Genomic DNA, 12952 nt, shown 5'->3' on the forward strand with positions numbered 1-12952 from the left:
GTTAAAATTAAAAAAAATCAGTTCGGAAGTAATTATTATTAAGATATAAAGAATATAATTATTTATAAAGAAAAACCAATGAGATGGGTTAAAATAAAAAAAAAAATCATTTCGGAAGTAATTATTATTAAGATATAAAAGAATGTAATTATTCATAAAGAAAAACATTGAAATGAGCATCTTTGCAATAAATTAAATTCATTGGACTCCTTAAAAAAATTAATAAAATTTTTAAAACCAATTTATAAAAATTTAATTTATATAAATAATTAACCATATTAATTCAAATCATGAAGAAGATGGTCAGAGGTGCGGTCACAAGAAAACAAAATATACTTGATAACTATTTACTTACTGACGTTTCGTCCCACTTTGTGTAGCCCTTAGTCAGGGCTAAAAAAGATAAAATAAACCCTAGGATAAGATGCAAAAGGTAAATAAAGGTAGGGTTAAAATTATGTATGTATAAGTGAAAAGAAAATTATATACAAATGGAAGAAAAGAAGAAATAAAATACTATAAATACAAAATAGACAAAAAATACGCAAGCTATTAGGTTAAAAATTAAAAGGAGGCGTAATAACAAGTAAAAAGAGAAAAGTAGAAATGAGAAAACAAAATTTAACACACTAAAACACAGAAAATATAAAAATAAGTTAAGATTACTAAAATGTAGCAGATTTGTATATGTAACACTTTAACATAACTAAATCATTAAACTAACAATAATAATAATAAAAATGTTCTTTATAATAAATAAAATATACTTAAACACTTAATAATTAAATAAACTAACTTCTTTATTTTCCGTTTTTTAGATTGTGTAAATTTTATTTTCTCATTTATTTACTCTCCCTTTCCTTTATTTACTTTTTTGTATATTTTTAGCCCTGATGAAATTCTACAAAGTGGGGCAAATAAATAGTTTAGTTTATTAAAGTTGTTAACTATTTTTTGTTTTCTTGTGAAAACTCTGGCCATCTTCTTCATAATTTATAAAGATAATTTAAAATGTTGTGCCATATCAAGTAAGCAATTATCCAATAATATTATCTTGTAGTTCCGTTTAACTTGGCATAAATTCAAGTTCCATTCGGGTTTGAATTATAAAACATTTATGACTCGATGAAAAAGCCCTGAAACAAAAAGCAGCTTTCTCCAAATCCTCTTTCTTAACTGTTATTAGCTTATAATGTTGCATCATATATTTTTTTATTTGTCTTATTTTTGGCCGTTTTCATCCAATTTCTACTGAAGTTATTGCTAAACTAAGTACAAAGTTATAACTATATAAATAAATAATTAATGAATTACCTAAGGTCTTATCACATATTCAGGTCTTACATTAAGTGATAATATTGTTTTAAAATTTTGTTGTATTAAGAAAACACTCTAGTTCAGTCCTTTGGGTATCAATGAAAAGAGAACTTGCTCATTTATTTGGGATGATATGTACGAATTTCAATATTGTTGAACATGAAACAAAAATGAAGAAAAAACCCAAAAGATTATTTTTCCCCATAGCTAGAAAACCATAGATTTTTTTTTTATCAACATCAAAATCATACTTAAAGTACAATGCTTACATTTGTGTACTGTATATTTTGTTTTGTCATTTTAAGTACAGTACTGGTATAGACTAAGAGAGGATTCTGGGTCTATTCCACTCAAATTATAATCAGATCACAATGAGAATTTACTTCTCTAAAACGGCCTAGGATGAAAATATAGAGTAAAGAAATGCAAGAAATTTACTCAAATTTTGTTTAGTGTAGATTAATGTAATATAGGAAGGCATCCGAAAAAAATATTCATTTTTTGAGGTTTATTAATTTTTTTTTTAATTTTGGGAAACCGTGGTGTAAAAAAAGTTGAAGTAAGGACTTTTAACAACATGAATGATCAAAACATGCAATTTACAATTTGTATTATTATGTAACTTTATTTGCATAATGCGAAGTAAAAATTTACAATTTTTGAGAACTAGTTTTTAGAATTTCGAAATTTAAATATTTAAATTTAGTCCTATTCATACTATACGTTCATAAAGAAGTAAAATAAAATTTAAAATAAATTGATGTTGATCAGTTATTTATTGTACGTTTTAGGAACTGTTCATGGATATATCAGTTTATTCACTTAATAGTTCTATGATACAAACTAAGTTTTAAATGTTGTTTAAATACGAGGAGCTTTATCGGATACATCTGTTACAAAAATGCTATTACAAATCAAGAGGGATGTAGTTTTCATTAGTAATATGTAAGTATTAATTATTATGATTTATATAATTATTTTTAGAATATATTAAGCTATTAATTCCATGTTAATATTATAACATTTTTATTATTCTTTTTGTTAGTTTAATGATTTGGTTATTTTAAAGAGTATTTGTACTAGATATTAAAATCTGCCACATTTCAGTTCAATTAATAATAATAATGAATTGTAACTACCAATTGTTCAACCAATTATTTTTTTTCAATTTTCAAAGAATATTTTTCATACCTTTGTCGGATGTATTATATTTAATTGACTATAAATACCAATGAGAGTTTTTTATTATTTTTATAAAACATAATTAAGATATAAAAAATCAACTACTCCTCAATACTCTTTTCCGTGACACTCAATAATTTTTACTCCCAAAGATTAATCAATTTCCAACTTACATTCATAACATTTAGAAATTCGATCAAAATACAAATAAAAATTGTAAAAATCGTGTTAAATTTTAAATGATATAATATTCAATGAATTAAACATCACATTTGTCATAAACTACGACTCTCTATTTTAAAATAATTGTTCTTCCAAATTACTCTTTAATTTAAGACATCAGCTGATTCATACTTAAGATAGACAATATTTTTTAACTAATTGAATTAAATTTATATTTTTTTTCTCAAAATTTAAATTTCTTGCAATGGCCGCATATCGCTTAAAAGTCCTATTTGGTGACAATTGTAATGACATAAATTACAATAATTTCAATGATTAATTTGTTAATTAACAAGAATCAAGTTACTTGGCCTTTTGTTTTTTTTTTACAAGGAAACAATGTCAAAGAAAGCAGCCATCGGTCAAGAACATTTGAAACTTCATCAAACGAATGTATTTCTTCTTTAATTGTAGTCAAATTAAACTAAATGTAACGTGAATTAAAGGAAAGTGAAGAAATTCCTTTTATTATTATAATTTAACGATAAAAATTAAATTTTTTCATCTTATGCCCATTTTTTATGTAAGTATAACTCAGTTCAAATTTTACATACTATAAAAATAAATTCACTTATTCAAAATACATTTATATGTGAATTTGCGATTTTATCCTATTTAAAATATTGAACCATTTAATGTTAGGAAAAACTTAAAATTAACTTTTAAATTTTGAGATGTATTTTGCCTTTCCGACTGCTTTATGTAATGATGAAATTGATGTTTAAAATAATACTCATTAAAAATTCTCATTTTATATAGCAAGTTCCTTTTTATTATTTGTATCCTTTATTTTTCATCCTTTAATCTTTTATATATTTTTTAATTTTCTTATTTCATTATAAACTTTCGTTAAAGGAACAACTTTTACTTAATCAGCTATAAAATACAGTATTTTACGTGAATGTTATGTTCAAAGAAGCACATAATTCTGATTTCACGATTCTGATCAATATTTTAATCTTAAAAATATTAATACTCCTTGATTATTAATCATAAAAGATTAACATCTTCATGAATTAATTTATGATTAATAGTAAAGTTTCCATTAGAGGATATTTAGTTCCCCCTCAAGGCAACATTTATAGATGCCTTGGATTTATATTACAATGATTCTGATTATAATTAGTTGTTAAAGTATTAAAATTACTTATTGGGGTTTATATTTATTAGGGAAAATGTTGGTTAGTGAACATATTACAATTTCAGATCCGAACCGCTTGTGGAAAAAGTTGTCTGTATATCCTATCTACATGTAATTTAGGAGAATTATCATTTGGATATTTTAATTTTTGCTTACTTCTGAAAAAAATATAATAAAACAATACTGCTAATAAATGAAATCCTGAGAAAGCAATCTTCGAAATGTTTGTTTTAGAAACTATAAATTTTAAGAATCTAGATTTGAATAACTCAGAAGAAATATATTATACAATGATTGGCAATATTTTAAAATTATTGCTTAATTTCTGACAGCGAATTTAAGCAAAACAAAAAAATTCCAAAGAACCTTCAAAATTCTTCACATTAATTCTAAATTGAATTAACCTTACCTAAAAAGTAAAACAAATAAAAGAAAAGAAATATGAAAGAGAAAATTTTCTCTTGATTATTCCGTTTACATCATTATTTTTTCGTCAATGTTTTATGAAAATATTTTTGAAAAAATTAATCTTGAATTCTAAATTCTCATAGATATTACAAGAGAGATGTATCACCAATAAAAATTGAAAAATGTCAAGCACATATTCAAAAAGAGTCCTAGTTCTACATGAAGTGATTTTTTTTTCTTATCTCTGGTTTATCAAAGCAAATTTTGGAATTTGTGTCAATGACATTCTTCATGTAATCTAGTTTATTTTTAACACGATTGGTTTATTGATAAAGTTAAAAATAAACTGTAATTATATTTAAGACACTTATCTATATTTTGTGTTCATCATTCCTTATACTTATATAAGATAAAGGCTTCGATTTTATAAAAGTGATTTATTGAATACTTTAGAACATATAGGAATTATTACAATTTAATAGATTTTTTTTTTAAGTTTCTCTCTTATTTTTTTTTTTTAACCCGAAAATACTGAAAGACCAATACAAAAATAAATGGACTAACTATTATTTGAAACTACAAAGCTACCTTAGGAACGAAGAATTACAGGAAGTGTTACCTGCTGTAATGAGACCTTAATATTTATTTTTTATTATTGTTTTATTTTCCTTGTTAAATTATAAAATAAGCTAGACGACTTTGACAATTGCCTTGCACCTGAGTGTCCTGCGAGATGATCCTAGACTGGAGGCTGGACTGGAACTGTCGAAGCCATCCACGATCGCACACTGAGCTCTGGGTCCACCACCTGTTGGCAGCACCCCCAACCCTCCCACCCCCTTTAGCTTCCAGGCAAGCGTACTTACATCTTCTCCAGCGGTCATCTTAAATCAACTGTCAAAGGAAGTTTAGCAATCCAACCTCTAGTAATGTCCAAAATATTATACTCGTACATCCGTGATGCTTGACATAAACATAATAAAAGCATAGAGTATGTAAGAAAAAAACTGATTACGTTAGGGACCGATTCTGGACTTGTAACAAAATAATCTTTTTTTTTCTAGTTAATTATTGATAAATATTAATGAAAGTTGCCATAATCCAAAATATTCTCAACGGATATTAGAGCTCAAAGTCTGCATTAATTCTATATACACAGGACATAATAACGGGAAAAATGATATTGAATAATGTTACGGTGGGTAGGGGTTCAAAAGGAACCTTTACTAGCCCAACCGTGAAAATAAAAGAAATGGTCGAATTTTGTTATTTTTTATTTTTAAATAAGTAAACATAACAAAAGAAACAAAAAATATACAAAATAGAAAAAAAAGAAAGCTTAATAATATTACAAAATAAAATTATTGAACAAAAAAAAAATATACAAACTAGGAAAAAAGAAAACTGAACACTATTGCAAAATAAAATTAATCGAACACAAAAAAATGTACAAACTAGAAAAAAAAGTCTTATATCACCGGTGATTGATAGGAGCCCGGCTGAGGTTGCTGTCCTGAGTGGATGTTCTCGTGGAAGTAGATCAACGTACGTCTGGCCGCCTAGTCCTCTGGGAGGATGAGTCGAAGAAGTCCGCCCGCCGTGGCTAAAATGACTAAGCCGGCGAAGATGGGCAGAATGCTGGCAACTATGTGTGTGTAGTGAAGAGACAATACGTGTGTGCACACCAAGAGACTCACAAAATGTGTGTTTTATTTTTTTACAATATAAAAAACAAAAGAAAAACATATGCCTTTTAAACAATAAAAACATATGTTATACGGTAGACGTGTGTTGGCCGCAACAAATAAAATAAAAAGATAACAAAGACCTTAGCCACTCTTATATGGAAGGTAATGCATCGCTCCTAGAGATTCCAGCGCTTCTCTCCCAACCGCATCCTGGTATTGGAAGCTGGTGGAGTTTGAATCAGTGCGTTATCCACATACTCTCAGAGCAATCAGTGGAGAAACTAGCCATTTTCTTAAGTCCAATATCATATTTAAAAAAAGTATCACGCTCATTGACGTTTTTGAACGTTTCAACGATAATATTGAGGACTACAGGGATGGTTGGGGCTGAATTAGGATTGTACTAATAGTACAAGAGACGGGAAGAAAAAAAGGCAGTTATCTCACCCCAATTTTTGATTACTTTAATGAAAACTAGGTATAATTAATAGTCAAAATTGATGAGTCTGCCAAGTATAGGTAGGAGGAATAAAAAATAGCGGCTGTTTCAAAACCTTAAACACTGATTTTTCATTCGGAGATCTTAAAAACTACCAACAACACTAGAAAATCTAAGAGCACATTATTTAAAGAAGTGAGCGTACGTAAATAATTTAACGTAAATAACTCTTTTATGGCTCATATTTTAGCAAATTTGCTCATCTTTAAATGTCGTTCTCTTAGGTTTTCTTGTGTTGTTTCTACTTTTTAAGATATAGAGCTCCGAATGAAAAATTTATTTTTTTTATCGCTTTGAAACAGCCACCATTTTTTATCCCCCCTACCTATACTTGGCAGACTCATCAATTTTGACTATTAATTATACATAGTTTTCATTAAAGTAATCAAAAATTGGAGTGAGATAACTTCCTTTTTTCTCCTCTTGGGCTCTTGTACTTACTATAAGGGATTAGAATAGTTAAGACATTTTTAAGCATTACATTTCTAGTTGAACGATATCTGACGATCTGAATAGATTTAAAATTTCTCATCTCTTCCTTAGGTTTCATCAGATTTCGCAAAACATCATATTTGTAAAAAGTTGATTTAAGAGTTGAAGGATTTTACAGGAAAATTTTCGAAAAAAACAAAACAATTCGCACGGAAAAGTTGAATTATAGACGAGAAGATATATAGACTGTTTTGTTAGAATTGAGGATTAGAATCGGCTCTTGAGGTTTTTTGGTTTTGTCAAAAAAACAGCGCAATTTGTGTATCAGGCACCTGGTGTAAAACCAATATGGGTGCTGGTAGAAAAGTATTCCTAAACTCCCTTAGGATTTCATAAGACTTAATTTAAACATCATAAGTTCTTTTAGGAGGACCCAATAGCTGAACGTGCTGGGGCGAGGGTCCCAGCGTGCTACCTCAGAATGTTGTGGGTTCGATTCCCACCTGGGTCGGTCAATATTTCGCGGCGGCCCTGTGAAATGAATCTTGGCATCCCCACTCTGGGGCTATATAGGTCTTCAATGGAAAACTTGAGCCGAAAAAAAAAAATATTTTATACCAGAAAAGTATTGTTCTTATTGTTGCACATTAACGTTCTTATCCGCTTTCATGAGGATGAAGCAGTTAACAGTGGAATGCAACTATTTTTGATCAATTAGCTGAGAGTTGTAGACAGTTAATATCCGATTCGATTCCTCATAAATACCTAACTAGGCGCTACTATAACTATTTCATAAATCACGCCTAAATCTATCTCAATCCTCTAAGAATTCATGGATTCATTTCCTGAAAGTACCCATCATGTTCTTGTACCTTCCTCATTCATTCCCACTTTGTTTACTGATGCTTAGTGTGTAGAGGGCTTTCTAAGTAACCCAGAAAGGGGACTAAGAAGGTAAATGAATTGTTTCATAAGATTCATTTTCGGTGTTTATCGCTGGTATTCCGACCAAAGGTGGCTTTTCGGTGACAATACTTTGCTATTCCAATTCATAAAAATCAAAAAAACATCCTATACCCTTGATCTTCTCACTTACATTCTTCCATCCACCTCCTTAGTACAAGATCTCAACCTATCGATTTTGTATATCCTCTCCCATTTAACTGCTTCCTTTGAAAATTTCTTTATTATGCGTAACACTTCGTTTTGGAATTCCTAACCCATTTCCAAGCAACTATCACTTCTTTGCATAGATGTAAAAAATAAATAGCTATGCAAATTTGAATAAAGGTTTGTATAAGTACTTATTTTAAGTTTGTATATATTTACATGAATGTTTATTATTTGTCTTTTAGTTAGTTATTACTAACTGAACTAAACATTTTTATTATTTCTTTGGGAGTGGATTTCCAGAATAATGGTCGATTTTTTTTTTTTTTTTTTTTACGCATTGTATTACAATAAATGAAGCAAAAAACTGAGTAGAAGCGATTTTATTATTTTTTCTTAGGACGTCATTTAGTCAGATTTTGCTGTAAATATATTCTGATACTCTTTTTCTGGAAAGCTAAAAATGTCGACGATTTTGATTACAAAAGATGCCATAAGTTTTAATAAATATTTAAGTAATAGTTTAAAGGTTATTCTCAAACTTCACGCAAATGCTTTCTGCAACTTAAAGTAGTGTAGTTGAGGATAAGACATAATGGTGTCGTTGAAAACGGCCAAGGTCATTGAGTTGACCTAGGTCCTCTTTCAGAACAACGAGTGGGAAAATTTTCTAATGTTTCTATTACATAACGAAACAGGAGAAGGTTGGCGATGGCTCTAAAGGGATTCACCGGAACATTAATATAGGTCCTTGGAAGGGAAATACTTCTCGACCTCCTATTTATGCCTTCCACATGATGGAAGATAGGACCAATATGAATACAACAAAGAAAGTTGCGCAGGAATCACGAAAAATCTTCGGATCAGGATTTTGGAGGGTCACAACAGATAGAAGATAACAATCCGAGGGAACACAATCTGAAAGATATTACTAACAAAATTTTTTCTTAGACCGCATAATTGATCGGTACAAAATATTCCTGAGTTATTCTTTACTGAACGTGAGATTTTCAAGCTAAACTTCAAAGATTCAATAAGCATGTTGATCTTCTATGCTCCACATGCGGTGTTCTAAAAACTACAAGAGATTTGGTCATGATGTGAATCCTGTTCGAAGCATTAAAAAAGAATAAAAGAAACCGTCTTCACCAAGTAGGAGTTTCCTTGATTTGTAGAATTAAGATAACATTGCCTGAGAAGGAGAAAAGAAACATAGGCAAGCAACAGCAACAGGGCGGAAGAATTAATCCATGGTTGACTGTGCCAAATCATCTTCTGTGCTACTTAAGCCATGTCAAATTATTTAAATGGGAATAATTAACAGATAACAGGGTTAACAGATAAACCTAGAACCTAGCTGATTTAAAAGTGTATTTAATTTTAGATCGCTTCGTCTAGCCCCACAGTATCTTTTAATAATACCCCACTTATTCCTGTTGAACAGATCCGTTACTTAGGACTAAATCTGGACAAACGACTGACATGGAATCCTCATACAAGACTGAAAAGACAGGAAACTGCGCGTCGATTCCGGCTATTACAACCTTTACTGGACAAACGGTCCAAACTTCCAATCCATTGCAAAAGACTGATCTACAGTACTGTTATAAGGCCCATCTGGACATACGGAATTGAGCTATGGGGCTCCACTATACCATCTAATTCCTCTCGAATCCAATCCTTACAGTCCAAAATCCTTAATGCTCCTTACTTTGTCACAAATTTTATCAACTCATCCATCAGGACCTCAATGTCCCCTATGTTGCCGATTTGGCCAGAACCAGATACCAATCCTTCCATAATAAACTTCCCAACCACCCAAACCAACTCGTTTCTAACCTGGCTTCTCCTTCACTACCTAACAATCCTCCTAGGCGTCTATAAAGAAGATGGCCTTGAGATCTTCTCGTTTAGAAATGTTTTTGGAGTTCTATCAATGGGTAGATTCTTCACATGTTTGTATCATGTCATAATAACACTTACAGCAGATTTACTTGATGTGTATAAATGTATAAAGTTGTAAATAACAATAAATAAATTATTAAAAAAAAATTTAGATCGATATTCCGACTCAGACTTATTTGGACTCATTAAGTAATCGAGTTCCGTTAAATAATCGAATTAGAACTTGAAAGATATAGTAAGGAAGAGTATTCCAATCGCGAAAAACTTCAAATTCATTCCCATTGAAATAATATGACATGGATTTAATGCAGAATTTTAAATAAATCTTCCTTTAATTTCATTTATTTAAAAGAATTAACCATTTTACTTTTTTAATACCTTCATAGTTCATGAAAATGTTTTATGATTAATTAGAGGAGATTACCCATCTCTCCGAATCCTATTCCCATATTTCGCTATCGTTGTTATTGGCTTTTGTATCTTTAGTTAAATTTTTGTATTTTTAGCAGTAACAAAGTTGATATTCGTTATTCAAAGCCTTCCCTGGTCCTTCAATTTTTTTTTTCCAAAATCAAAAAAATAGTGATTACTTCAACAGGAGCCCAGCTATTCACTCAAAACTTGGGGATGTAAGATGTTAAGTGAAATCTCTGTGATGCGTAGCACTGTTTTATTCACGAAAACAGTTGAATCTCTTGTTCCTTAATTAAAATCTCTTTACGTCATAGATTAAATAAAATAAAAAGATTATCATGGATTACCATAGATTAACTTCTTATTTATAACACTTACATTACTATGAGAGTTCAAATTTATTAAAATATAAATTGACATGTTTGAAAAACTTGTCAATCAACAAATGTAAGTTGAGTTTTTTTTCTAAAATAACAAAGGTATTTACTTGGATATACGGTATAGAACAGTAGGATGCAACAAAGCCATAAATTCTTTCCGGATACAATCCACCATTCAATCCAATGTAATCCCATATATCTGGACCTTGGGATTTGCTCAGGAGGCGGAGTAAAAAGGCCTAAAGCAGTCCTGACAATACTATAACTTCCAGTAAATTCTAAGGCTTCTGTGGGTCATATTCGAATCGAAAAGATCACATTTTTGTATTTTACAAAAACGTAGTACCTATGGTAGCTTCGGATTTATCAGTGCCTCTACCGAGATAAGATAGCCTACTAATTAAATAATATCATTATCAGGCTAGAATTTGGCACCTAACCGCGGTCTGTTACTGTTATCATAATATGGTTACTTTTCATTATGATAAGAGTTTCTATATCATAGATGCATTTAAAAATTTTCAATTTTGATTTAGTTCTTATTGATAATGATTTCAATCTATAATAGGAGCATAGAAATCATAAGAACAGTCTCAAAGGGTAGCTACAGAAGTGGAAATATCGAATAAAACTAAACTTTTTTTGGTAAATCTAGATAGAAAACTATTTATATTAAAAGTATTTTCGTATAAAATTAATTTATGGTGAAAAATTAAAATTGCAGGTTATTAATTCAAAGATTTTTTGTAAATAGCATGAAAAATTAATTGTAACATTAGTACGTAGTTATTTATTTTGCTTCGTCAGCTAATGGGATTATTTTTGTCTTCTACTGAGTTAAAAAAAAAAACATTTGAAAGTTACAAAAGTTAATTATATACAATTTGGAGTACAATATATATTTTTTTTAATTTTGGTACAAATTCAATTTCTTTACAAAACGGAAATTGAATTATAAAATGGAATTGTGTTGCATAATAAGGTAAAAAATAATCAATTCTAACATGGAAAGTGTTCCAATGCTTAGAGATGAAGAGGGTTGTTCTGTAAGCTGTTAACAAGTGGATCAGAACTAAGAGTTCATTAATTATTCTATTTGAGACTTCACCGGACTTGTGAATTCGTGTATTTTCGGGAATTCTACAATATAGAATCTTAAAGTCTTAGAACTAGGTTAAAGAAAAATTGTAAGTTATGGGCATAAAACATCATGAATAGAAACCAAAATGTAGTGATTTTGTATCAAAAACATACTTTCCAGAATGCCCAATACATTATTGATTCGATGCTCTAAAGGCAGAACATTAAGTCAATAAACACTTGTCAGATTCAGTTATACTAGATTTAGATGCAACTGTTGAAAAAAGGTTCTAGTAATGTCATGATCACTGCATAAACTAAAACGTGGTAGAGTATTTAATTATTACTTATCTGTTTCAAGGTTTTGTCTTCCCCTATTTAAAACCGATTTTAGTCAATATTAGATCAGTAGAAACTAAGTAAATTTTTTCGAGAAAGAAATTTAATTACCTTATTATCAGAAGCTATAACAAATACTGTAACTGGTTTGAACTATAGATGAATTAATATTATTAGATTTGGAGCTTGTTTTTCCAAACTTGTATCTTCGAGCTAGTGTAAGAGCAAACTTTGGGATTATTCTAAGTCATTTTTTACGCCTCTAGCTATACCAGATGTGATGATACACATTTGCAAACTATGGATAATTTACGAATGTGCAAGTGTGTGGATGCGTTGGTCTGAATTTTTGGCCGACTCGGCGAGTTTTAGTGTTATTAGGGGACTTGTCAAAGGGCGTGTGTGCAACCGCTTACGTTATCGTGCATCATTATAAAATTAACCAAAAATGATTCCATAACCCCCACCCTCAACTTGACGTTTTCTTCTTCTACCTTTTAAAGTGTAAGTTAAAATCTAATTAGGATATGATATCAATAAAATAATTAAAAATGAATTCTTTCCTTTCCGCTGCGCCCCAAAATCCCACTATCAGATTGGAGCTTATCACACCTTAACAGCTTTTATTAATAATGGGTAGAGCATTGTATCCCCGAGATGACATGTTTCACTTATTTTCTTTTTTTACCGTAGTTATTAATAAGACAAGGGTCCATAATGTCAAGAAAAGTAATTTTTTTAAAAATGATCTGATAAAAAACAAAAATGCTAACTGGCAAAATTAATAATTATAGATCTTAAATTCCAAAACTTGAAGGATTTGCCTTGCCCTTCT

General features: G+C 29.8%; 1 protein-coding gene across 3 annotated transcripts in view; it reads right to left on the reverse strand.

The window, feature by feature from the left end:
• Positions 1-11033, reverse strand: part of LOC106685921 (uncharacterized) — a 123433-nt gene extending 112400 nt beyond the window's left edge. The window contains exons 1-2 of one of the 3 annotated variants that reach the window (XR_001343919.3): positions 10806-11033; positions 5749-5873 (exon numbers count right to left, since the gene is read on the reverse strand). Coding sequence is in view for 1 of the 3 variants with exons in the window: in XM_014428928.3 (XP_014284414.1) it covers positions 10806-10873 (68 nt within the window). In the remaining 2 variants the exon portion in view is untranslated. Of the gene's footprint in view, positions 1-4987; positions 5065-5748; positions 5874-10805 lie in introns of those variants that run through there. The other 2 variants (XR_001343920.2, XM_014428928.3) reach the window with 2 other exon arrangements.
• Positions 11034-12952: the final 1919 nt, after the last annotated feature.

Source organism: Halyomorpha halys, unplaced genomic scaffold (assembly GCF_000696795.3).
Source record: "Halyomorpha halys isolate HHAL.00 unplaced genomic scaffold, Hhal_1.1 Scaffold757.1, whole genome shotgun sequence".
NCBI lineage: Eukaryota > Metazoa > Arthropoda > Insecta > Hemiptera > Pentatomidae > Halyomorpha > Halyomorpha halys.